At 38.9% G+C, this 26234-nt stretch overlaps 1 protein-coding gene across 1 annotated transcript in view; it reads left to right on the forward strand.

The window, feature by feature from the left end:
• The window catches only part of MYH10 (myosin heavy chain 10), a 134612-nt gene that overhangs the window by 89171 nt on the left and 19207 nt on the right, over window positions 1-26234 (forward strand). Inside the window, 13 exon segments of the mRNA XM_038370808.2 lie at window positions 2103-2217; window positions 7327-7520; window positions 7776-7897; window positions 9183-9252; window positions 9340-9500; window positions 10457-10565; window positions 10670-10801; window positions 12206-12412; window positions 14009-14146; window positions 14784-14907; window positions 21411-21582; window positions 23374-23586; window positions 24460-24604. Of these exon segments, the coding sequence (XP_038226736.1) occupies window positions 2103-2217; window positions 7327-7520; window positions 7776-7897; window positions 9183-9252; window positions 9340-9500; window positions 10457-10565; window positions 10670-10801; window positions 12206-12412; window positions 14009-14146; window positions 14784-14907; window positions 21411-21582; window positions 23374-23586; window positions 24460-24604 (1902 nt within the window).

Raw genomic sequence — 26234 nt, forward strand, 5'->3', positions numbered from 1 at the left:
CACTTCTGTGACCACTGTTGTGCAAATTTTTGTGGCAGGTGGAGCTGCTTAGAAAAACTTAGGAAATGTTTTTTGTCATGCAGTTCCATCAAAATTTAAACACTTTGCAAAATCATGTTCATTTCAGCAAAATGTCATTTTGGAGGAAAAGAAGGGAAAAGTCTGACCTTGTCAGTGTACTGTTTCAGCACTGTCAATGGGATTTTTTTCCTTTTTCCCTTTTTAAAGGACTTTTTTGTTTTGAAACTCTTTTTATTTTGTATTATAACATATAAAATAAAAATTTAAAACCTTTACATTTTTGTCAAAACATTTTGATCTAAATATTTTTTTCATATTTTTCAGATAACTTCAAAACTTTCAGGTTCCAAATCTAAACAAAAACCTCAAAATCCTTCACAAAATGGTATTTCTATTCTCCGCACAGCCCTACTGTTCAGGTTCCTGTTAACTTCACTTGCTGTCTAACTGTGAGTTAGACCAGAGCTTTCCAACCTGTGTTGTATGCTCTTCTGAGAGCTGGTTGCTCACATGGGTGATGGCTGTTCTTTGTTTTTAGATGCATTTATGTTAGAATACACAAAGTACTTTTCAGTGTCCGTTTTTGTAGTTTTACCCACCGTGATGTTAAATGATCACGTATGTGATGGGGTGGACAGCTAAACAATCTCTGTATTAAAATGGGGTGTGTACACTATGAAAAGCTTGAGAGCGCTGAATTTATACCTGTCATCCTCATGGTTGGCAAAATCTTGGAGGTATTAAATCCTTTGTCGGAGATTGATCTCTCACTTTGAGCTGATGCCCAAATTTTTAAAGGTGTATAGGCACTTAGCTACTGTTATAAAGAAAATATTTTTGAAATTCTGGGCTTGAAATATTAATTGTGGAAAACTTTTGGTATTCAACTGCTGAGCTGTACTTCTATTATCACCCCAGAGTATTCTGCAAGACTATCAAGATAGAAGCTTGGTTTGTTTTCAGTATTTGTTAAATAACAGTTCGTTGTCTAATTGCAGTAGTCATCAAATCTAAAAGTATCAATTTGCAACAAATCCTTAATTTACTCATCTTTGTAATTTAGCTGCATTAGTTAGAATCTTCTTATTTTACATGAGTTGTTTTGACATTTCCACAGTAAAGCTTGGCTCTCTCATCAGCAGAAGTTGATTGAGAGAGCCAAGCTTTGCTGCTTGTAACAATGATAGGTAAAACATTTTCAAACAAGTTATTTACAAGCAGAAGCTTTACTGTGGAAATGTCAAAACTCCTCATATAAAATAAGATTCTAACTAATGCAGCTAAATTACAAAGATGAGTAAATTAAGGATCTTATTGCTGGCTAGAGACACAAGATGAATAAAATGGGGGGAAAGCAAAACTTTTTTTGTAAAAAGAAAAGGAGTACTTGTGGCATCTTGGAGACTAAAATTTATTTGAGCATAAGCTTTCATGAGCTACAGCTCACTTCATCGGATGCATTCAGTGGCTCACGAAAACTTATGCTCAAATTTGTTAGTCTCTAAGGTGCCACAAGTACTCCTTTTCCTTTTGTGAGTACAGACTAACACAGCTGCTACTCCTGAAACCTTTCTTTTTTGTGAAATTTAAAGTTTAAAACTGCATTTGAAAGCACTTTGTGCTAACAATGGAGAAACAGGCTAACTCTCTCAGCCACATAAACATCAATAGGAGAAAAAAGGCTTTTTAACACTTTTTTTTTTTTTTTTCTTGAAAGAACAGAAGAGGGAAATTTAGAGAACATTGTTTAAAGGATCATGTATCAGAGGGTTTGCCGCTTTTACAGATCCAGACTAAGAGTCCTGTGGCACCTTATAGACTAACAGATGTATTGGAGCATAAGCTTTTGTGGGTGAATACCCACTTTGTCAGATGCATCCGATGAAGTGGATATTCACCCACGAAAGCTTATGCTCCAATATGTCTGTTAGTCTATAAGGTGCCACAGGACTCTGCCTGTTTTTAAAGGATGTTTTTTTGGGAAATAGCTTTTTGAAAACAGTAGTTAAAACGGAAGACAAACCCCAAGTTAGCAGTGTCCCAATAACTCACCATATGTACCTTTGCTTGCTTCTTTACAGGTAGACTACAAGGCAGATGAGTGGCTGATGAAGAACATGGATCCTCTGAATGACAATGTGGCTACCCTTTTGCATCAGTCTTCTGACAAATTTGTTGCAGAGCTTTGGAAGGATGGTAAGAAAATATACTGCGTCTAAGTGCAGATTTCATCATAATCTGAGATGTAATTTTGTTTGGATGAGTTCCCCCCACCCCCCACTCTTTTCCTGGTCTGTAGCTGAAAATAATAGCAGCTTAATCCCAATGAGCTAGCCCTGATTAAACAGCCAAAACTATAAGCAGAGGGAGCTGGTTTGTTCCCTAGACCCTGAATTCAGTCCCTTGCACATGTACCATCCATTAGTTTAACTGCTTTTTCAATGCATTGCTGTGTATTGACAATTGCTCTGAGTCCTATCTGAAAGTCTTTGGAGTTAATCAGTTTCAGACTTGCTATAAAAAGCAGCAGGTGGGGCCACTTCTGGTGGTGCTGCTGCTTAACAATGCTGTTTTCATGAAATCAAATCTTATTGGGCTTAATGTCTGTAATGTGTGCAATATGTCTATCTCTTTCAAGCAAATTACAATTAATTAGCTTAAAACATTGTAAACAGTATTATTCCCATGGATTTGACATTCCATTTAGCTAATTATCTGCACATCAGCTAACATATCATCTTTCACAACTTCCACTAAAATAATGTAAAAAGCACAGTTAACCATGGAAACACTTTGCAAGAGCTGTTTTTATTTATATTTATTTATTTTTACGCTCACTAGAGTGTATTAAGCTATGTGTATTACATTTTCATATTTGGGAGCAAATCATTGTCTGTTTTGATACAGAAGACACCTGCGCGGTAGGCTTAGTATTGTTTCCCATATGATTTATGGGATGAAGAATGCTTAATGATTTGTGATTCAGCTACAGAGAGCAGTTTTATGAAGTGTGTGTATATATATTACTCTGAAATCTGTCTTAAAAAAACCCCCAAAACCTTTTTCCTTTCGAGTAAATCCACTTCCCCTAAAAACACACATCAGTCCTAATGCTTAAAACTAAGGATTACTGAAATGTGCATGGAATATGTGTGGTCTAATTGCTTTTGTAGCACAGTTTAAAGTTTGCTTGCGATTGTTAAAATGTGTTCTGTGTACTAACTAAGTGTCTTGTGTATCTGCTCTTCTGTCTTTCTGTTTTTGCTGTTTCTCTACCTTAGAGATTCAGAATATTCAGAGAGCATCTTTCTATGACAATATTACTGGTCTTCATGATGCACCAGGTGAATGTATATAAAATCATAGGCAGGATTGTACCTACAGGAAAACCATTTTTGCTTATAGTCTTGCACGAACTGTTCATCTCATGCTAAATTTAGATACATCTACAAGGCAAGTGACTTTGAGTGCATACCTATTCAATTGCTACTGCATACATATTGCATCTTATGTTTTATGCACTGCACTTAAAGCATTGCAGATTAAAAGGTTTATTACTGCTTCCTACTTCTATTTTGAGACGCCAGATTGTTTCTCCAATTGAAACAATACTCTGATAGGTACAGGTATTTGAAATCACTTCGTAGGCTTTTTAGTTGTTCACAGCCCAACTTTAAGAAAAATACTAAAGCATTTTAACACGTGTGCTTTTTAAAAAAAACAAGTAATTTGACTTGTGAACATTTTAAGTGGTACAAATGCAGTTGTACAGTGGCTCGTTTCAAACTCCTGTAAACTTGCTTTCACTTAAGAGCTCTCTAATGTTTGCTTTTTTTCTACAAACTCTCCCTTGATTTTTTTTTTTTTTTTTTTTTTTTTTTTTGGTGCGGAATTGAATGGATATTTGCAGTTTGTCATATGAAAGTTCGTCCAGAACACTTAAATACTACTTCCCACCCCCAAGAGTTTGAAAGTTTTTTTAAAAAACAAACGGAAAAACAACAAAAACCACAACAACTTATAATAGGTCCCTTAAATTTAAGTTTTGCTTTACATTACCTCTCATTACTTCAAGTATTCCCTTTACTTTTGTAAACTAGCAGTATTCCTGTTAACTTCATACTTATTTTAGGAAATTATGTTGTTCAGTTATCCAAGGCAGCTGAAAGGTTTTTAAGTTACCACTGTATTTCATTGGCCACCTTTAAGGAAAAGCTGACATAGTCATTTACCTTTTGTTTAATAAATAAATAAATAAATAAATAAAATTGAAGAACAGGTTTTTTTATTTTTGTAGTTTTCAGATATACCTAGAAGTTTAACTTGGATTATACCCACACAATTTAATGTTTCAGTTATCATAGAGCTGTAAAATGCAAGTTTGTGTGTGTTTAGTTGCTGTTGTCTGTTTACACACAGTATCTTTCTAATATTTTACAAACTGCTCATTTCTTGCATACTCTGTAGGATGGCTAAACGTATCTTTGAATCCCATTTCTGGTTTAGATTTGCATTCTGCTTTCAGTTGCATGTTTAAGACATGAGCCTATAAACACATTAGCTCATGTATCGGAGTAGTCCTGTTGACGCTAGTGGAACTACTCAGCTGCTTAAAATTAAACATGTGGTTTAATATCTGTAAGATTTGGACTCTAATTTCCACTTATTTTGTTCAGTTGTCACTAAGCTACACCTACTAAAGGGTGACCATACTGTCCAAACTCATTACGTCATATACATTCAGATTCTAATCTCAATGTCAGCAATAGAATGATGAAAATCATACTTTATCCTAGGAAGCAGTGATTCTGAAAAAGGTTTTGGGGTCATGGTGGATAATCAGCTGAACATAAGCCTGCAGTGTGGCCAAAAAGGCGAATGCAATCTTGGGATGCATAAATAAGAGTAGAGAGGTTATTTTACCTTTGTATTTTGCACTGGTGCAACTGCTGCTGGAATACTTTGTCCAGTTCTGGTGTCCACAATTCAAGAAAGATGTTGATAAATTGGAAAGGGTTCAGAGAAGAGCCACAAGAATGACTAAAGAATTAGAAAACCTGCCTTACAGAGAGTGATAGACTCAAGGACATCTCTATATTTAGCTTAACAAAGAGATAAGTAAGGGGTGACTTGATCTACAAGGCTACAAGTACTGCATAGGGAATAAATATTGGATATTGGGCTCATCAGTCTATCAGAAAGAGGTATAGCATGATCCAGTGGCTTGAAGTTGAAGATAGACAAATTCAGACTGGAAATAAGTCATACATTTTTAACAGAAAGTAACCATTGGAACAATTTACCAGAGGCCATGATGGATTCTCGAACACTGGCAATCTTTTAAATTCAAGATTGCATGCTTTCCTAAAATTTCAGGTCTAGAAATGATTTTGCGGGAGTTCTGTGGCCTGTGATACACAGGAAGTCAAATTAGATGATCAGTGTTCCTTTCTGACCTTGGAATGTATAAATCTATGAATTATGAAAATACGAAAAGCTGGTTCCAATTTGAAATATAAAACATTGTCATTTATGAAATCTATATGAAATAAGTAGACAGAACCAATTCTGAAAGCATTGTTTTGTTTGAATGAATCTAAGTGTAACTACACCTCTACCCTGATATAACGCAACCTGATTATAACACACATTTGGATATAATGCAGTAAAGCAGCGCTCTGGGGGGTGGGGCTGCGTGCTCTGGCAGATCAGCGTGTCTGGCTCTGACACGCTGCTCTGAGCGGCGTTTAAAGGGTGCCAGGTGGGGCAGAGGGGTTGGATAAGGGGTGGAGGGTCTCGGGGGCCGGTCAGGGGACAGGGAGCAGGTGGGGTTGGATGGTTTGGAGGTTCTGGGGGGCAGGACAGTCAGGGGACAGGGAATGGGGCGTTTGATAGGGCGTGGGAGTCCCAGAGGGCCTGTCAGGGGGCGGGGGTGTGGAGAGGGGTCGGGGCAGTCAGGGGGCGGGGAGTAGGGGTGGAGTCCTGGGGGTGATTAGGGACGGGGGTGGTCTCTGGAGGGGACGGTCAGGACAAGGAGCAAGGGGACTTAGATGGGGGTGGGGACTTGGGAGGGGTGGTTGGGGCGGGGGGGTCTCTGGAGGGGGTAGTTGGGACAAGGGGCGGGAGATTAGATGGGTTGGGGGTTCTGAGGGGTCAGTCAGGGCGGGAAGTACCTATTAATAATGGAAATGCTTGAGTCCAAAGCAAGTTCAATCTCGTGCGGTTTCACCTATAATGCGGTAAGATTTTTTTTTGGCTCCCAAGGACCGCGTTATATCTGGGTAGAGGTGTACTTGTTTGTAGCTGATGGAACTGATTTGGAACTGATTACCAGTGCATACTGTATGAGTTCAGTAATGAGAAATGCCACCTCCTCGCATCAAGGTATTGAGCTTACTTTTTCTAATCTTTCATTTCTCATCCAAAAAGGGTCAAGGGTTAGTTCACTTTGGAAATTTTGGCTTTTGAGTTACATTCAGACTCCTACGCTTCATGAAGAAAAAACTGTAGAGATATCTAGTAAAAATTTAAGTTACTGAATGTTTTTGATTTTTTTTTCTCTTCTGAAGTATCTTCTGATGCTTTATTGCGGTTTTGGAACACCTTTATGAAATTTTGTTATGCGTTTTTTGTACTTTAAAGCTATTGCACTTTTGCTGAGGAAGTCTATACAGTTTGTGTTAAAATAACTAAGGCCTTTCAAAACTTCAGCATATTTATCTCCCCTTTCTTTCACTGAAAGCATAACCATCTATAGAGGAGCTAAGAGGAAACCTCTTTTCAACTAGTCTCCAGTATACATCAGGGCTTTTTATTTCATTTTATTAATATGTATAGAACATATATGTGATTATTCTAATCTAAGAAGATGTGCAGAGTCTGTGCAGTTCAAAGTTTCAAATATTCAGCCTTGAATTATTTTACCTTATTTAGAAGCTTTTTTTTCACATCATTCATAACTTGCAGTTTCCAAGTAATTCTCTTTTGCTCATCAGTCCAGAGTTCACTTAAAATAGAGACAATGGCTTTATTGGTGCTTATAGAACTTCAAAATAAAGAGCTGGATGTTTTCGTACATAGTTGTCAAAGCTACAGTATTCTGCCATATAAGTTTGTGGCTTTCAATTCCACTGCTTCTGCACAGTGTCCCGAACACATGCTGTGACTGCCTTGTCTACTGATGGCATCTTCTACCATTTGTTCCGCAAAGCTTTTGCTGCTGCACTGTCACTCCTGTGTACTGCATATTTTTATATCTGACTAATGTTAAGATCTGCTTTAATTTTATTTTCTTGTCATTCCCAGTGGACCGTATTGTGGGCCTGGATCAAGTCACTGGTATGACAGAGACTGCTTTTGGCTCTGCATACAAGACAAAGAAGGGCATGTTTCGTACTGTTGGGCAACTGTACAAGGAATCTCTCACCAAACTGATGGCAACTCTCCGAAACACTAATCCCAATTTTGTTCGCTGCATCATTCCAAACCACGAGAAGAGGGTATGGGTTGAACACCAGTTTTATACTCTTGGCAATTTTTGCACTGAAAATCATTGTCTGGGTTCTGAATGCAGACCTCATAAATGATGCACACTATTCCTCCTTTCAAAATAGAGAGAGTACTTAAGATATTCATACAGGCAGAATATCTCTTCTGTATCATGTGTACATGGAAACATAAGTGAAGTCATGAAAAATAACTGTCTTTCCTTCATAAGTTCAGAGTACAAAGGTATTCTTTGTTTCCTTGTCCAGGCTGGAAAATTGGATCCACACCTGGTTTTAGATCAGCTTCGCTGTAATGGTGTCCTGGAAGGAATAAGGATTTGTCGACAAGGATTTCCAAACAGGATAGTGTTCCAGGAATTCAGACAGAGGTATGAATAGCTTGGGTTTTTACAATCTCTCCCCCCCCCCCCCCCCCCCGTTAAAGCTTACACAACAATTTGGGGGGCTGGTTTAAATTTTAAAAAAAAAATCTGGAGGTGGTTTAAGGCTGAAGTGTTGAGCGGATGGTGTTTGGGCTACTTCCTATTTTCCCTTTCCAACACCAGTCGTCTTTTGTCATCTCATGTCTCTTCCCACACAGTTCCAAACCATTCTCCACACAGGCACTCAAGATTCCAGACTTTCAAAAATAACAGCAAACACAGTTTTTCCTGAAATTTCTTTAGATGTTGATTATATTTAAAGTAAAGTAAGCCAGAGTAGTGTCATTCAGGTCTCATGGAAGAAAATGTTTTCTTTCCTTTTTTTCTTGATTTTTAGAGTAGGAAGGTGAATGAGGGTTGGTCAGATTTTTGTGACTTTGCTTGTGGTGGTAAGCACTGTTGTGTGTGAGTGCAAAGCCTCTTTACTTTTAGGTAGATGTAAAGAAAAGCTTACTGAATATACTGATTATATTTTAGAAACAGTAACTGGAATGCTAGCAATTGTACATCTTGTCCTTTTGTGGCAAAATTGTAAAGCGCTAGAATCCCATTTTTTAAAAGCGACGTGGACGTTTTGGTGCCTAAGCTACTTTTGAAAATGGAACTTAAAGTTTAAAGTTTTTTTTAACACATTTTTGAAAATCTTGCCTTGGGTGTAGCTTCCTTTTTCAATGGTGTAAAAAATATTTCCTAATGGACCATTTGAAACACTTTCTGGGTAAACTCTTTTTTGAAGTCATTCCCCACCCCTCCCCCAGTGGGTTTGGCTATTCAGAGCTTCCCAGGGTAAACAGCCTATTTTGGTCTTTCTCCCAAAAAGCACTACTTTAGACCTTTTTTTAAATGTATGGAGAGACTTCCCACACCTCTCTTCTTAGTGCATTTGTGTCAGTTCTGAAACACTTTCTGGGTATTCACAGGTATAGGAATAAAATACCTAAATGTCCAGAAGCCAACTCAAGGAAATTTGGCATTTTAGACATTAACCTTTCCTCCTCCAAACAGTATCTTATCTCAAGTGTTCGTGCGTGATGGGTGATGGTTCACCTCTTGTCTCACGCTGCTGGTGAAAACATTGAGGCTACCAGTTCATTCTTCTCCCTTTTTTTCGTGAGAAAAGTCTGACTTACAGCTCAGAAATAGAGAAAATCAATGCCAGTTTGCTAATATGGTTGGGCTGGCAGTGATTCATTACTGGGTCCAGTGGTTTTGTTCTTTTCTTGACTTACAGGTATGAGATCCTTACTCCTAATGCAATCCCTAAGGGTTTTATGGATGGCAAGCAGGCTTGTGAACGAATGGTAAGCATTCAGTGATATTTAAATGTAAATCATTTAACATTTGCAGCCAAGAGTACGTTATAAAGAATTGATTTGCCTCTCACTTAGATCAGAGCATTGGAGCTGGACCCCAACTTGTACAGAATTGGACAGAGCAAGATTTTTTTCCGAGCTGGTGTCTTGGCACATTTAGAAGAAGAACGGGATTTGAAGATCACAGACATCATTATCTTCTTCCAAGCTGTCTGCAGAGGATACCTGGCCAGAAAGTAAGTGAGTGAGCAACTGAAGTGGCCATCTAAAGTCTAAACTTAATCCTTTTAAAGTTCTAATACATACTTTCTTATAAGAAGACTTGGCTTAACCCAGTAAATTGTACGATCTTCAGTAATAGTTGGTTTAGGTTTGACAAGCTAGTGAATTAACAGATCGAATAAAATCTACTGGCAAGCTTGCAAGCCTAAACTGACACTCGCTGAAGATCATGCAATTTATCATAGTTATATAGTCCAGCAAGAATGTCTTGACAAAGGGGCGCAGCCTACCTTTTTGACTACATCGTGGTGCCATTCTTTCTTTATTTTTTTAAGAGTTTCATTTAATTGTTTCACATTTTTGAGTTGAAATAACTCAGGTACATTTTTATCTAGCTAAAGCTAAGCCTACTGGAGACCATAAAGTCTTACTCCTTTTTGTTACTGTTACTGTTCTAATATATTAGTGTTTTAAAATATTTGACCAATATTTGGTCAGTTGACCAGTTTATTTTTGGACCAGTCAAATGCCTAGCCCTAAGTTGGTTATGCGATTTACTATGAAATTGTAATTTTATTTTCATTACCATTGAATGTCTTAATTATTGCTTAGGTGGTGATATATTGATGGCTTTAAAAACTCTCTTGCCCCACCAATATGTCTCAAACCTAACCTGGAGGGCCACCTCTAGGATTCAAGGGAGAGTTCAGTCTTTGAGGCCATTTGTGGGACTTTTAGCACGGGGTCAGCCTATCACAAACGTTCTTTGTAATATGAATGCTGAACTCGGGTCTTAGCTTGATCCTTAGTTGAGAAATGATTACTCTAGAGTTCTGTTGCCCATAAATCGGGTTAGTCAGCCTGTGGTGGTTTAAAAGTGTTCCAGAATGGATCACCTAACTACAAATACAAATATACTTTATGCTTGGCCTTACTAAGTGTGGAAAATGTTTTGTGTTTCTGCCTTTAGGGCCTTTGCAAAAAAACAGCAGCAGTTAAGTGCATTAAAAGTCCTGCAGAGGAATTGTGCAGCATATCTAAAATTAAGGCACTGGCAATGGTGGAGAGTCTTCACAAAGGTTGGCTGTTTTCTGTCACTTTCTTTAACTTGTGTTAAGCAGGTAGCACACTATGCTATGTGTTTTCCTCCATACACACAGTTCACTTCCTAATTCCATTGCAGGTGAAGCCTCTTCTGCAGGTTACTCGACAGGAAGAAGAACTTCAGGCTAAGGATGAGGAGCTGCTGAAGGTGAAGGAAAAACAGACAAAAGTGGAGGCAGAACTTGAGGAGATGGAGAGGAAACATCAGCAGGTTTGTTGTGCTAAGGATCAGTCTCTTAGGTCAGTACCTGGCCATTATTCTTGTGTGAAGAACTCCTTTTGATATGCGTGGGAGGTGGACAGAGAACATTGTACAGCAAGTGATTAACTCTATTATGTGAGACAAGACCACTTGTTGATTTCATTCATTTACCTATGGATCCAAATCTGACAAATCATCTTGTTTCAGAACAGAGACAGGTATTTTGACAGTCTTTTCTGTGTTTTAAAGGGCGGGGGGGAATGCTGATAGTAGCATTTTAAGTGTAAATTTCAGGCCAGGAAACTTTCTGTAGCCCTCCTATGTTGTAAATAACCAGTGTGAGGAAACAGGTTTGTATGAAGTTTATTTTTTGTTGTTGTTTCTAACTGAAACTGGACCAGAGTAATGATGAATATGTATGTCATATTGAGCAGACATGTTGTATGATGTGATTGGTATTTGTTCCAGTCATTTAAAATCTTAATTGGTTATTGATTGGTGAAGACAGGAGTTAATAATATTGCAGAATCTACAGAGCAGGAAATAAAATAAATTTCAATCTAGGGAAAATAATACAAAATCAGATGAGCAGTAATTCCAAGAGAGCCAGAGGAAATAGTGGACATCAAATTAGACTTGAGCTTGCTCTTTGATACAGTAGCAAAAAATGCAAAAGAGATTTTGGGTGGTCTAAGCAGAGGTATCCTATCATAGGGGAGGAAGGTGATAGTTCCTCTTCAGCATTGTGGGTGATGTCTTAGGCCCATATGAAGTGCCCAAAATAAATGCATACTAAGGTGATGAATGCAGTGTAAAAAAGTAGGAAAACTGCACAAACTGTTTTAGATAAATGAAGAAATTCAGAGTGGAGCAACAAATGACAAGAGGCTGGATAGACTGGTTGCAGAAACTGTCAAAAGGACTAAATATGGATACTTTGGCTAAACAGAGTCTTAAGTCACTGTCTAAAAGTATTGATGTAATTGTCAAGGAAGGAGAGCAATTGTTTAAGATGATTTAGAAGGGAATAACTAGAAGTAACGAGTTGAAATTAAGAGTAAAGTAAAATAGTCAGTAAATAGTCAGATTATCTTAGTTAGATCATTTCTGCCTGATAGACCAGATGTAGTCTCCTCAGGGGAAGTGTAGTGGGAAGCACCATCACATGAATAACTAAAAACTGAACTGGACAAAACTTCAGAAAATACCCCCTAGGAGACAGTCTAGTGCTGTGAGGCAGAAGGTGGACTAGATAAAGAATGGTCTTATGCTTTTAACTTCTGTGACTTATTGAAAAAGGGTACATGTTAGTTTTCAACTTCTGTAATAATCAGGTCTATAATCTCATGTGAGGCCTTTTGGCAATGTAGCAGTAGAGAAGCTTGAGGGTTCACTGTTCTGTAACCTTTGCAGATTGTAGAAGAAAAGAACATTCTTGCGGAGCAGCTGCAGGCAGAGACAGAACTGTTTGCTGAAGCTGAGGAGATGAGAGCCCGTCTGGCCGCCAAAAAACAAGAGTTAGAAGAAATTCTGCATGATCTGGAATCCAGGGTTGAGGAGGAAGAGGAAAGGAACCAAGTCTTGCAAAATGAAAAGAAAAAGATGCAGGCACATATTCAGGTACTCCTCTTTGTACACTGCAATTGGAAGGACGTATGATCAGAACACTAAAATATTGGGCTATGTTCTCACCCCCAGTAACTTCGCCTGGAGGGAATGAAAGGAGTGGAAACCATTGCGCCTTTGGGTTAATGGCAGGGGGAGTGAAAAACGATATCCTAGCATCTTTGATCCATCTTGTACAAATTCTGTGGTCTTCGTGGGTATGAATATTTGGTGAAACAAGGGAGAAAGGAGTAGGTAATATCTGCAACATCATCCTTCTCGAAACAAGCATGGATTTTCCCCAAGTATACGTATGCAGAAAACGCTGTCTTGGGAGTTGCACCAAATGCAGGTGGAGAGTTGGTGGCAGCATGGCTCTTGAGAGAGCTTTAATACCATTTGCAGTGTGTTGGGGATTGGGAGTACACTGCACAGGGCCTAGGTGCTTCCCTGCGGGAACTAAGATCCATGTGATTTCCTCAGAGATGGAAGTAAAATGTTTCATGCTTGTTCGTGACCATAGAGAAATCCATTCACTAGGTCTTATCAAAGCATGCAAAGACTGTGTAGTCCACTCCAAATTTGCTAAGATTTTCTTTTGCACTCTCATGGCTGCATCTTGATGTGGGTTAGGTCTTATGTTTCAGACTTGAGTTGGGGGAGACTTTCAAAAAACCCTCGGGTGTAAAGGAACATGCAGCCATCTGAAAGCCAGGAAGTGCTCTTGAAAATCTTTCACATTCTTCCATAAGAACTCAGGTGGTCTTCCAAGTTTTGTGGGAGAAACTGATTGGGAAACAACTGTCAATGAATGGAAAATAGTATGATGTTACCATGGCTGCAACTGAAGTGTTGAAAAGTGCTGTTATCAGCTCACTTACATGTATATCTAGATGTCCATGCCAGTCTCAGAAACCCTCTTAGGGATCTAGATCCTTTGAGGTCCAGCAAGCTCCTTTCACTGCATCCCTCTCCTCATCCTCCTAATCTTTTTTTTTTTTTTTTTAACATCCTTCCCACACTTAAATTTAAAGGTCTGTTAAGTGGCATTTCTGCTGTGCCCCACATACTAGCAATGTCGAGCTTTACACGCTTGCTTGTGTGCAGGGCTCTCCAGAGAAGCTTTGATATAAATAAAGCCTAATATGATGGGGGCTGTTAAAGGAAATTAAATGTGAAAAAAAACAGTGCAATGTTATGGCTGCCATTTCACAGTCCAAGTGGCTTGCATTCCTTCTGGGAGCCATATACTCTGCCCCATTGAGTGTGCATCTGTTAAAGTTAATATACCATACAGCAGTACAAAATGTGTGCAACATGGCTGTTAGCTGCTTTGGAAAGCATACACTTGAACTTCCTGACTTATAGTATAATTGAGATTTATAAGCACAATTTTGCACTTGCGTAGTGTATCAGATTATGACTATCTAGTATAAAGTTGCATTATATTAGGGTAAGGCTCTTACAATTGAAGCCACTTTTCATTGTTAACGCTTTATTCTGGAAAGCAAGGGGGGCCTCTTCAGCGATGGCGAGGAGCTTTGTGCTTCTGTTGACTTGGAGCAGATGAGAAATATGGAAAACATGATGCAATTGTGCTTTCTTTCTTAGGACCTAGAAGAGCAACTTGATGAGGAAGAAGGAGCTCGACAGAAATTGCAGCTTGAAAAGGTAACTGCTGAAGCTAAAATCAAGAAGATGGAAGAAGAGATCCTACTTCTAGAGGACCAAAATTCCAAATTTTTGAAGGTGAGAAACCTGTATGTGATGCAAGTAAAACTTCTCATGTTAGAATATGTGGGAGGTGGCAGCTTGCAGTGGACATGTCAGGCTTTCTGGTAAGTGTCAACATGTTTTTCAATGTATTCTCAATCCTTCCAAGACTATCCTTGTATTGTGATCTTACTGGAGGGAGGCAGGCTGAGCTGCTTCCTACAGACTAAATACAAAATGCAAAATTTTTAGTAAGAATCTTTGGGAGCATTTATCTCACTTACTCTCATGCAGTGCTCAATAGCATATACAATATATATTCTTCTTGTCGACAGTGGCTTACGATTTGGAGTGCCCCAATTTTTGAGTACCCAACTTGAGGCACCTTATGGGGGCTCCACTTTCAAGTGGTTTGTTCTCAGCACTTTCGGAAAAGTGTTGGGCATAGACTATCTAAAAATGATATCTCAGGTGTGGCATCCCAAATCACTGTTAAATGGGGGTGTTCGTTATTTGGCAACTAGTCAAACTGAGCAGTAATGCTAACTTGCAGCCAGTTGGAATAAAGCTTGTACAAAAGTATATGATTTCTATACAGAATTCCTACATTCACACTCTATCAGTGCCTGAGGGCATTTTATATACTCTAACAGTCAATCTTTTTATCAACTAGGAAAAGAAATTAACGGAGGATAGAATTGCTGAGTGCACCTCTCAGCTAGCTGAAGAAGAAGAAAAGGCCAAAAACTTGGCCAAACTCAAGAACAAACAGGAAATGATGATCACAGATTTGGAAGGTTAGAGCTCTTTTTTAATATGCCTTCTAACAACTTGGCATGCATGATAGGAAGTAATAGGTCACTTAAAGTAAATGAGTCAATGGAACCCCGGTTTTATGAACAAATTAGGGATTGAGGAGTTCTTAAAATAAAAAATTCATAAAATTGAACATCTCAAAATTAGAGTGGATACACTGCATAAGTTGTAGTGCAGCCTACTTCATCTTTCTCCTCTTGTCTTTCAAACCACTGGAAATTTGATTTCCAGTATATTGAAGACTTTGGAATGTGAATGAATGAAGACTTGTTCTTCATCATCACTTTCTTAATGTTTGTGTTTTCGGTGGGGAACAATGGTTTGTATAACTTGGTAATTCGTAAGATCAGTGTTAGTAAAATGGAGGTGCTATGTTCACTAGTCTCAAGTATGACAAATATGTCGGATGCGTCCCAAAATGTGCATCTTTTGTGAGGGCTCGGATACCTCAGTAGCTGCTATTTATTGTCCATCCAGCCCTTCTTTAGCTAAGTGTTCCATTTGCATCAGACTACTACTATTTTGGCATAGCATTTGGCTACACCAATTTTGGTGTCATATATGGCTACACTAACCTATTTCTGGTCTTCGCTATTAGTACCTCACTTTTGGAAACCCATTTAATTTATAAACACTTCTTTAAAAATTCAAGGTGCTAGATGCATCCTTTTAGTAATAGCAAACAATGCTTGCCTCTTCCAGATGGTAGGTGCAATTTCATCTGATAAAAACATTCAAATGACATTTTTCTAAAATAATGTTTTAGGGCTGTCAAGCAATTAAAAAAATTAATCACAATTAATCGCACTGTTAATAGAATACCACTTTATTTTTTTTGGATGTTTTCTACATTTTTCAAATATTGATTTCATTTACAAGAGAATACAAAGTATACAGTGTTCACTTTTTATTTATTTTTGATTACAAGTATTTGCACTGTAAAAAAAACAAAATAAATAGTATTTTTAAATTCACCCAATACGAGCACTGTAGTGCAATTTCTGCATCATGAAAGTTGAACGTATAAATGTAGAATTATGTGCAAAAAAAACCTGCATTCAAAAATAAAATAATGTAAAATTGTAGAGCCTGCAAGTCAACTCAGTCCTACTTCATGTTCAGCCAATCACTCAAACAAACAAGTTTGTTTATATTTGCAGGAGACAATGCTGCCTACTTCTTCTTACTTACAATGTCACCTGAAAGTGAGAACATGCATTTGCATGGCCCTGTTGTAGCCAGCATCGCAAGATATTTAAGTGCAAGATGCACTAAAGATTCGTATGTCCCTTCATGCTTCAGTCACCGTTCCAGGGGACGTGCATCCATGTTGATGATGGGTTCTGCTCGATTATAGTCCAAAGCAGTGCGGACCGATACATGTTCATTTTAATCATCTGAGTCCGATGCCACCGGCAGAAGGTTGATTTTTCTTTTTTGGTGGTTCGAGTTCTGTATTTTCTGCATTGCAATGTTGCTCTTTTAAGACTTCTGAAAGCATTCTCCCCACCTTGTGTCCCTCAGATTTTGGAAGGCACTTCAGATTCTTAAACCTTGGGTCAAGTTCTGTAGCTATCTTTAGAAATCTCACATTGGTACCTTCTTTGCATTTTGTGAAATCTGCAGTGGAAGTGTTCTTAAAATGAACATGTGCTGGGTCATCATCCGAGACTGCTATCACATGAAATATATGGCCAAATGCAGGTAAAACAGCAGAGGACATGCAATTCTCCTCAAGGAGTTCAGTCACAAATTTAATTAATGCGTTATTTTTTTAACGAGCATCATCAGCATGGAAGCATGTCCTCTGGAATGGTGGCCGAAGTATGAAGGAGCATGTGAATGTTTAGCATATCTGGCACATAAATACCTTGCAATGCCAGCTACAGAAGTGCCATGCAAATGCCTGTTCTCACTTTCTGGTGACATTGTAAATAAGAAGAGGGCAGCATTATCTTTTATAAAATGTAAACAAACTTGTTTGTCTTAGCAATTGGCTGAACAAGAAGTAGGACTGAGTGGACTTGTAGGCTCTGAAGTTTTACATAGTTTTGTTTCTGAGTGTGGCTACGTAACAAAAATCTACACTTGTAAGTTGCACTTTCACAACAGAGATTGCACTCCAGTACTTGTATGAGATGAATTGAAAAATACAATTTCTTTTGTTTATCATTTTGGTGTAAATATTTGTAATAAATACACACTTTGATTTCAATTACAACACAGACTACAATATATATGAAAATGTAGAAAAACATTCAAAATATTTAATTTGAGTTGGTATTCTATTGTTTAACAGTGCAATTAAAACGGCGATTAATCGCGATTTATTTTTTGAGTTAATCGCACAAGTTAACTGTGATTAATTGACAGCCTTAATAATGATATAGGCTAACTATATATTTGTTTTGGCTAGCAGAAATCATTTATGAATAACTAATTCTAAATAACTTTTGCTTGTCTTGATGCTCTGTTTATCGAAAAGGGTTCCTTTTCTGCTCTTGACACTTATTTCATATCATATGTTTTTATAAGAAATACCATAAAATGTTTTCTAAGCAGCCACTTGCCAAGTCAACTTTGTGCAATCTCCTCTTGGAGTTGATTGTACAAAATGGCTTCTGGCTGTAAAAATGTCTGGTTATTGTGCAACTCCAACTTGGCACTTAATGTTGTGCAAAATTTATAGACTGCGGTGTTCTCTGCACCCTAATTTTGAAATAATGTCTCATCTTCTGTACTATGGGCAGTTTTGCTTCATATTTTACAATTGACTTGATTATGGAAGAATTGAAACGTTTGAATCTTCTTCAGTTGGGCAAAAATAGAACTAATAATGGTAACAGCTGACTTTTGTACCAGTTTTGAGATGCTCAGATGCCTTAGGATGGACATAAGTGGACTAGTTATTTACTGGAAAAGAATGCTTATTTAAATGTCTGAGTAAATCAGCTTTGGCCATTGCTGATTTGCCTCAACAAACTGGTGGGTCTTAGAGGGCACTGCGAGGACCATTTTTTAAAATGGAAAGCTAAAGTTGATATGCAGTACTCTCGCTTTGCTTGCCCAAGGAAAGTATAACTATTTCCTCTCAAATAGCTTCAGTATAAAGAGCCTATAGTCTATATTTATTAGAGCAATTCTGCAGGTGATTTAAGAAAGCTAATATAATTCAGATGACTCATTTAGGTTCCCTAATCACAAAATGGGCATCACTTAAACACTTCAGGTTTCAGAGTAGCTGCCGTGTTAGTCTGTATTTGCAAAAAGAAAAGGAGTACTTGTGGCACCTTAGAGACTAACAAATTTATTAGAGCATAAGCTTTCGTGAGCTACAGTGAATGCATCTGATGAAGTGAGCTGTAGCTCATGAAACTTATGCTCAAATAAATTTGTTGGTCTCTTAGGTGCCACAAGTACTCCTTTTTCTTTAAACACTTCAGCATGAGTCAGGTTCCATTATTTTTAATGTAATGATTGAGTCATCTTGTAGCATGGACTTTGGAGTTCTCCTTCCCATCTAAACCAATGAACAATTTGGTTTAAGGATTTTGGTGTCCTCCAGGGGAGGACTCCTTAGTCTGAGTCTTGCTTCTCAAGAAGTCAGCTGCAGAAAAAGTGACTTGAGGACATCCAAGACTCTATCCTGAATGCAGTACAGCATGAAAACAGAGCCTGAGAGCTTTTGCCAAGTAGAAAATCCCTAGTCACTATGCTTCTTGCCACAGAGGTTTGTATACTGCTGCACTCAGTGCATTCTACTCATGCTGTGACCTCTTCAGGCCTCTGTCATTGGGCCAGACAATAAGGTGGAGGGACATCTGATCTAGGCTAAGACCAGATAGGGTGATGCAGCACATGGAGCCAGCCCACTCAGCTGTCAGCAGTATAAGGAGAGGGCTGTCATCCACAGAAGGATTTGAGCTCTGTAAGAGAAGGGATTTTTCAGTCTCTCTAAACCCTGTCCCATCTCCTGAGATGCTCAAATCTTCCTGGAAGCCCAGGAATAAAAAACTAAAGACCCCTTCTAAGATATTTCAGAAGCCGTCTCCAGAGGATTCATATTACTCTGCGTCTGTCTCTTCAAGCTAACAACTTGCCACAGCAATCTGCTCCGTCCCCAGGAAATAAAACTCTTGTGATTCAGGTAATTGCCAGACCTGCCCTGGGCTCCACTGCTTTCTTTTGTTGTTCCATAATTTGTCTGGAAGTGAAATATTTCCTGTGACCTTGAACCAAAATGTTGTCCTTTGGAAACTGCTAAATTGGTGTTCTAGCAGGATTGGGATTCTTACCAGAAATCCTCACATCACTGAAGTTCACTCTTTCCTGAGGATTTTTGAACTCTAATGATCTTCCCTTATTCTTAGGGGAAATCCCTCCTTGTTTCACCCTTCATTGCAGAAAAATCATAGAGACAGCTTGCTCATCTCCTGATAAACCTGGCTTCTCAAGGCTGCCTGGAAAATTATACTAACTGTCAAATGGTTTTGCTGACATAGGGCATCTGTCTCTTCATGTGGGTTCAGTCATGTCGTGCCCCAAGAAAAAACAATCTGTGAAATCCTGTGCCTCGCCAGAGGGATCCCCTTAGTGGGCAAAAGTGAAGCATACTGGGTCAGACCAAAGGTCCATCCAACCCAGTATCCTGTGTACTGACAGTGGCCAATACCAGGTGCCCCAGAGGGAGGGAAGCACTTATAAAGGCCGGGAGAGATATTACCTCAGTGCAACTCACCTTTCTGCAGCAGGACAAAGTAATATGTCTTGATAGTGGCTCGGGGGCAGCACATGAGACTTTGAGGCCTGGTGGTCAGTCATGAGAAAAAGAGCCTTTGACCAGTGCAAGCACTAACTCATCTGGATGCATAGTCCGACACCAAGCAAGGCAGAGTCGTCTTGGCTGGAGAGCCTTCAAATGCTCAATCTGATCCTGCAGTTTTATCTAGCATCTTGAAAAGCAGTCTTATTAGTCCTGGTTCAATGTTATCCTGCTACCATCTGCTTCTGTGGGCAGAATGGCACTCTGGGAGCAGGGAGGTGTGGAAGGGGAGAATTTCAGACTTTTATTTGCCTTTTTGAAAGCCTCCCCTTGAGGCCCTCTGGGAGGATAATGGCATCAGCTCTGCTGGTTTCTGCAGTAAAAATTTTCAAGTGACTAAATCTCATTGACTGGGCTCCGAAGTGACATAGGTGATTGTGAAAACTACCTCAAATTTCTTAAAGCATTATCCTTCTCCAGCAGAGCTTTGGCCTAGTCTTCCAAAAGCAATACAAACCATCTTTTGACTCCGTCATCAGTTGACCTTCTTTTCCTGGATCTTAGATGCATTTTGTTGATCACCTTTTCCAGGAGGGCTGGGGAAATTGCAGTCGTCTTGCATCTGACCCTGTTCCTATTTTTCCATTGGGGCAAGGTTGTCCTTTTGTTATGACTTTGAGAAAGAAACTAAGTCCTTTTGCCCTTCCATTTAAATCATAGCCCTTCTCTGCTTCTGTCCTCCAACTGCAGGCTGGGAAAGAAAAGCTGTGGCATAAGTTAGACTTCAGAAGGGCTTTGAAATACTACCTGTCAAGAACAGAGCCACTTGAGATATGCACCCTATTCATTGTGTTCAGAGGACCTTAAAACATGTGGATATGCCATTGGAAGATGGATCAAAGCTTGCATTTAGGAAGCATACAGAATAGTAGAGATCTATTGCCCAGCTATAATCAAAGCCCACCACAATCCCCATATTGTCAGTAGAGAGGGAAGAAGCATCAACAGTGGATAAGCCCTGTGTATGTAGCACTCTCCATACATTCCCTTAAGTAAATATAGGCTAAACACACAGGCTTTGGCTGATGCAGGCTTTGGCTGATGCAGGCTTTGGAGTAGTACTTCCATCAGGGAGCTTTCTCTGGAAATACGAAAAAGGGAGAAAATCTTTCTCTCCTCCCCACCTCCAACAGGTGAATGATTATTAGGGCCCTAAGGTACATGTCCTTTTTTGTTCCTTAAAGTGTTTCCTGGAGTACTGCCATTAGAGACCAGACCATTTGTTGTAGTAGATATCATAAAAGGACAAATTTTAGTTGTACTTACCTGAAAGCTTGACGAACGCTGCTAACCAAGAGGAACTTTGGAACTGGATTGAAAAGATGTATTTTTCTCCCAAAGTACGGAGACAGACTAGTCTAACCAGATATATTACTAATCAGAAGGAATGAAACTGGAAATGGAGAGGCTCCAAAATCTTTCCATCTGATTGTTCCTGAGAAAAGGGAGAAACCCAGATATCTCTGCTGTCTTGACCTAGTTATGCAAAGCAGACTTTCAGGAAAAGAGGATTAAAATGATCCCCCTACTGATATTAAAAGAATTAGTAGTTTATCATTCAGTTGTCCACAACCAATAAAATTGCTAGCTGCAGGCTTTTTGCCATCTTTTTATACAATGTACTGAAAGAGTTGTGTTGAATATCTTCTCATCCTTCTAAAGAACGTTTGAAAAAGGAAGAGAAGACCCGTCAGGAACTGGAAAAAGCTAAAAGAAAACTTGACGGAGAAACAACGGACCTTCAGGACCAAATAGCTGAGCTGCAAGCCCAGATTGAAGAGCTAAAGATCCAACTAGCCAAGAAAGAAGAGGAGCTGCAAGCTGCTCTTGCCAGGTCAGAGACTGGTGGGGTTTGTGGTTAGATAAAAATCAATGGGATTTTATTTCAGATTTATCTTTTAATCCATTTTCAAGATTATACTAATCGGAGTTGGAAGTAGGGGAAACTAGTATAGCACCAATTGCTGCTTTTTATTTTAAGACTGCTGAGGTTTCCTATCTGAGTAAGTTGCTCCTGTATTACCTTCCTGGCTTTGCAGTTAGTCTATATTTAAGGCTGTGAGACTGGTTCTTATTTACACCAAGGGTATGTCTACACAGCCTGCAGCAGCGAACCCTCTAGCCCAGGCTGACAGACATGGGGGTGTGGGGCTCACACTAGTTCTCTAAAAATAGCTGTGTAGACAGCTTTTTGAAGTTGCTGCTCAGGGGTGAGCCTCAGAGCTTGAGCTCTGGCCCAAGCTGCAACGTCTACACAGCTATTCTTAGAGCAGTAGCATGAGCCCAACTCCACGTCCCTCAGCCTGGGCTGACAGGAGCACTGCCATGGAGCGCTGTGTAAATGTACCCCAAAGCTGCTGGTGATGGCTCATCTTAAGTGATCACTCTCCTTACAGTGTGTATGATAAAACCCATTGTTTCATGTTCTCTGTGTGTGTGTATATAAATCTCCCCACTGTATTTTCCACAAAATGCATCCGATGAAGTGAGCTGTAGCTCACGAAAGCTTATGCTCAAATTTGTTAGTCTCTAAGGTGCCACAAGTACTCCTTTTCTTTTGGCATAAATGAGAATCTGGCCTTATCAGTATGTTCCTTTTCGCAGTTTGTAGTAAAAAGAAATAGGTTTTGCATTTGTATGCTAGGATTACTCTGCAAAAGAGCCTTTAATTTACCAACCCACTTCACTTCACTTTAAAACGACTGCAGTTGGCATATTACAATTCAGCATCAAGGTCGCAAGACCACTTAATCATAAGTCAGTGGCTTTGACATTCCTCAAGAAATATTCAAGAATTTGCATTTTCTTGACACCAGCCACAAAAAATTCTGCACCGTAAGAAATTGGACTGGGAGAGTGCGTGCGTGTGTGTGTGATGTTAATAAACCTTGGTTTGGGAGTGGCTGACTACATTTTAAACTTAATTTCTGGTTATTGTTACGGGTTTGGCAGCACCAAAATGTACTACAGTTACTTTATTTTTAAGTGATTGTTTTACACCAAACAATCTGTTTTTAAAACAATTGATCTACTTGGACAATTCTGCCAATTTTCCATTCAGTTGTCTGTGATATTAAATGTGTCAGAAGAACTGGTAATAGAACTGCTCTCTGACCTTCCTGGCTGATGGGCCTTTAGAATCCAGCTCTGTGCTGGCTCTCCCCCCTCTAGTCACTATTTAAAATAATCTTGCTGCTATACTGAGGTTTCTTACTAAAAATCCAAAACTTATTGCACACTTTTTTTTTTTTTTTTTTAATAGTGTGACTAGGGACACAATTGCAAAAGTCATGTCAGTTTTCATGACTCATGATTTAGAAGTCACAAATTTTGGGGAGAATTTAGTATAGGAGTTAGAAAATTGGAAGACTGGAAGTACGACGACTTTAATGCCCAACATCCCTAACAGTATCTCTCTTAATAACTGAGGTACCAGTCTCAATACACTAAAAATGTACATGTTTCTTTAAAGGTGCATTTTGATTGTTGCTGTTTTAAGTAAAATCTATTTTGGTTCCATTAACTCAAATTCCATTCTGAGAACTGGTAGTGAATAAGTCTTATTCAGTCTTTAATATCCGATCTTATTCTTGCCCATTCCTTATCCTGTGTCCATGTTTAACAGAGGTGATGAAGAAGCAGTTCAGAAGAACAATGCACTGAAGCTAATACGAGAGTTGCAAGCTCAGATTGCGGAACTCCAGGAGGACCTTGAATCCGAGAAGGCATCACGCAACAAGGCGGAAAAGCAGAAGAGAGACCTAAGTGAGGAGCTGGAGGCCCTAAAGACGGAGCTAGAAGACACCTTGGATACCACTGCAGCACAGCAAGAATTGAGGTGAGGTGACCAGCACGTTTTAAAAGACACTGTTTAAAGTCCAGGTTTAATTTAAAGAGGGGAAAAGTTACTTCATAAAGATGTTTTCATGTAACCTTAGCTTGAAACTAATGTCAGTGAAGATTTTTGGCTTTAATAATTTTCCCATATAACTCTTTCCATCTGACCGTTACAAAGTGTTTTACCAAAACTAATGAATTACACCTCAGGACCCTTTGAGGAAGGAAAATATTAATTGCAAAAAAATACAGATGGGAAACTGAGCGGTGAAGTGACTCGCTGAGGCCCTACAGTGAGCCTGCTAGAGCTGGGAATAAAATCCAGGTCTATCAACTCCAGATCATTTAATTGTGAAGCCATTCTTCATCTCTCCTTTCCTCCCTGCCCAACCAATCCCAGGTGTGGATTGTGAACTCTGCTGTATTATGCTGCTGTGGAAACAACTGTAACACTTCATGTAGACAGCAAGATACTAAAGTTCAAAAAAATTTGCTTAAATGAGGAATAAATTAGATTGTAAAATGTTGAGCTTTAATAATCTATAGTAGAACATCAGAGTTATGAACACCAGAGTTGCGAACTGACCAGCCAACTACACCACTCATTTGGAACTGGAAGTACACAATCGGGCGGCCGCAGAGACCAAAAAAAATTATGTAAATTACTTAAAAAAAAAAAAAGAAGAAAAAGAGAAAAAAGGAAAGCAGCGTTTTTCTTCTACATAGTAAAGTTTCAAAACTGTTTTTTTAAAGTCTGTGTTCAGGTGTAGACTTTTGAAAGAACAACCATAACATTTTGTTCAGTTCCGAACAATCTCCATTCCTGAGGTGTTCGTAACTCTTAGGCTCTACTGTATTATGATGCTTTCTCCAGGACAAAGCGTGAGCAGGAAGTGGCTGAATTGAAGAAAGCTATTGAAGAAGAAACCAAGAACCATGAAGCTCAAATACAGGAAATCAGACAAAGACATGCTACTGCACTGGAGGAGCTCTCTGAACAACTTGAACAGGCCAAAAGAGTGAGTGGAAATTGCAAGCTACTTCATGTGATAGCTGAAATTTTCTTGCTTTGGGATTGTATACACTTCTGTCAAATAACACTGCCAGTCTTGTCCGTTTGTCTCATACTTGCTCATGGAGCTAATAGATCTTTGGTGATTGTATATATCTGCTACAGAATGACCAAGAAGCTAGAATTCTAGCTCAAATACCAACCTGTTACTATTGGACACTTCCAGGATCCATCTCCCTGACAAACTAAGTAGCAATACATCTAGAGACACAGTATTGTAGCAGGTATTATTAGCTGAATACTTGGTACAGCAGTCTGCAAGCTCATTTGATGAGAAGCACTTCTCAGAATGTGTAGATTGCAGAATCTTTCCAGAGAAAGTGGTGATAATTTGGGGCTTTATACAAAAAAAAAAAAATCATATTGGCTAAATCAAGGTACTGATGATGCTTTCACATTCAGTTCTGACAATGTACTTGAGTTGTGACCCATAATGCCCCTTTTGTTCTAGTCCTAGGCATCTTTAATACACACTACCAAATTGTGCAATGGTGTTGTGACTTCTGTGATATGACAGTATTCTAAAATATCCTAATTTAATGTTATTGAATTAGGTAAGTATTTTATGAGTTCATTGTATTAAAAATTCAAGTATTTGATATGGGATTGTATGTAAGTTCTTTAAGGAGAAGGCATGACTAATGTAAAGCCTAGGACAGTATTATGCTTCAGATGACAGTTTGAAACAATGGGCTAGACAAAGAAATAAGCTGGTTTCCTGACCTACCTCTGCATCCATCCTTTTGAAGCTGTGCCTTGAGCATTGTCTGGCTGATTACCTATTTATGGTGGCTTCAAATACTCAAATGGGTTAAAGGAGTGACTCTGAGCCATGAGTGGGCTGGTTTTTAGCTGAAGCTATGTTGAACTTGTCACCACAGGAAAAATCCTGCATGGGGTTTGAAGGACAAAAAACAACCATAGCCCTTGCTGGTGTGAGGGGATGATCTCTGGTAATCTTATTAGTAGGTTATTTTATTGGTTTAGTAGTATGTTTTTCTCTAACGCTTTTACATTAAGAATAAATGTGTTTGCCTAGAAAGAGCTATGTGGTAACTTAACTGGCAATTACATGGAAAAGAGAAGCAAAGCAGGCCTGCTTAAGCAGTCTGTCTTTGCTAAGGAGGTCACAGTATAGTCAGGGAACTGTTCAGTGTGGAAAGCTCCTGGTCAGAACAGGGAGAGATTTAGGTTTCCACCCAAGAGAGGTAATGGCTGAGAGCCAGAAGTCTGGACTGGGTGCTCTTGCCAGTCCATACACAGGGAATACAGGTGCAGTTATCTTGAACTGTGACCATTTTTATGATCGCTGTCACCCTAGCAGCCAGGGTGAGGACTCCCTCTTGTTAATTACATTTGCATAGCAATGTCTTCTAGTAGCAGCTACAGTATTTTGTTGAAAAGTGAAATTGTTCCAAACACTGCCAAGTGTAGTACAGTGAAGTCTAACTATAGTTGTCATAATTCACTAACGCCTTTGTAAATAATTAACATTACTGTGTGTTTTCTATGTTAAACATAGGGAATACTGCAGCAATTTCTCTTTGAAAAGGCAAAATTCTTGCTAGTGGGAACTA

The sequence above is a fragment of the Dermochelys coriacea genome, chromosome 14 (assembly GCF_009764565.3).
Source record: "Dermochelys coriacea isolate rDerCor1 chromosome 14, rDerCor1.pri.v4, whole genome shotgun sequence".
Taxonomy (NCBI): Eukaryota; Metazoa; Chordata; order Testudines; family Dermochelyidae; genus Dermochelys; species Dermochelys coriacea.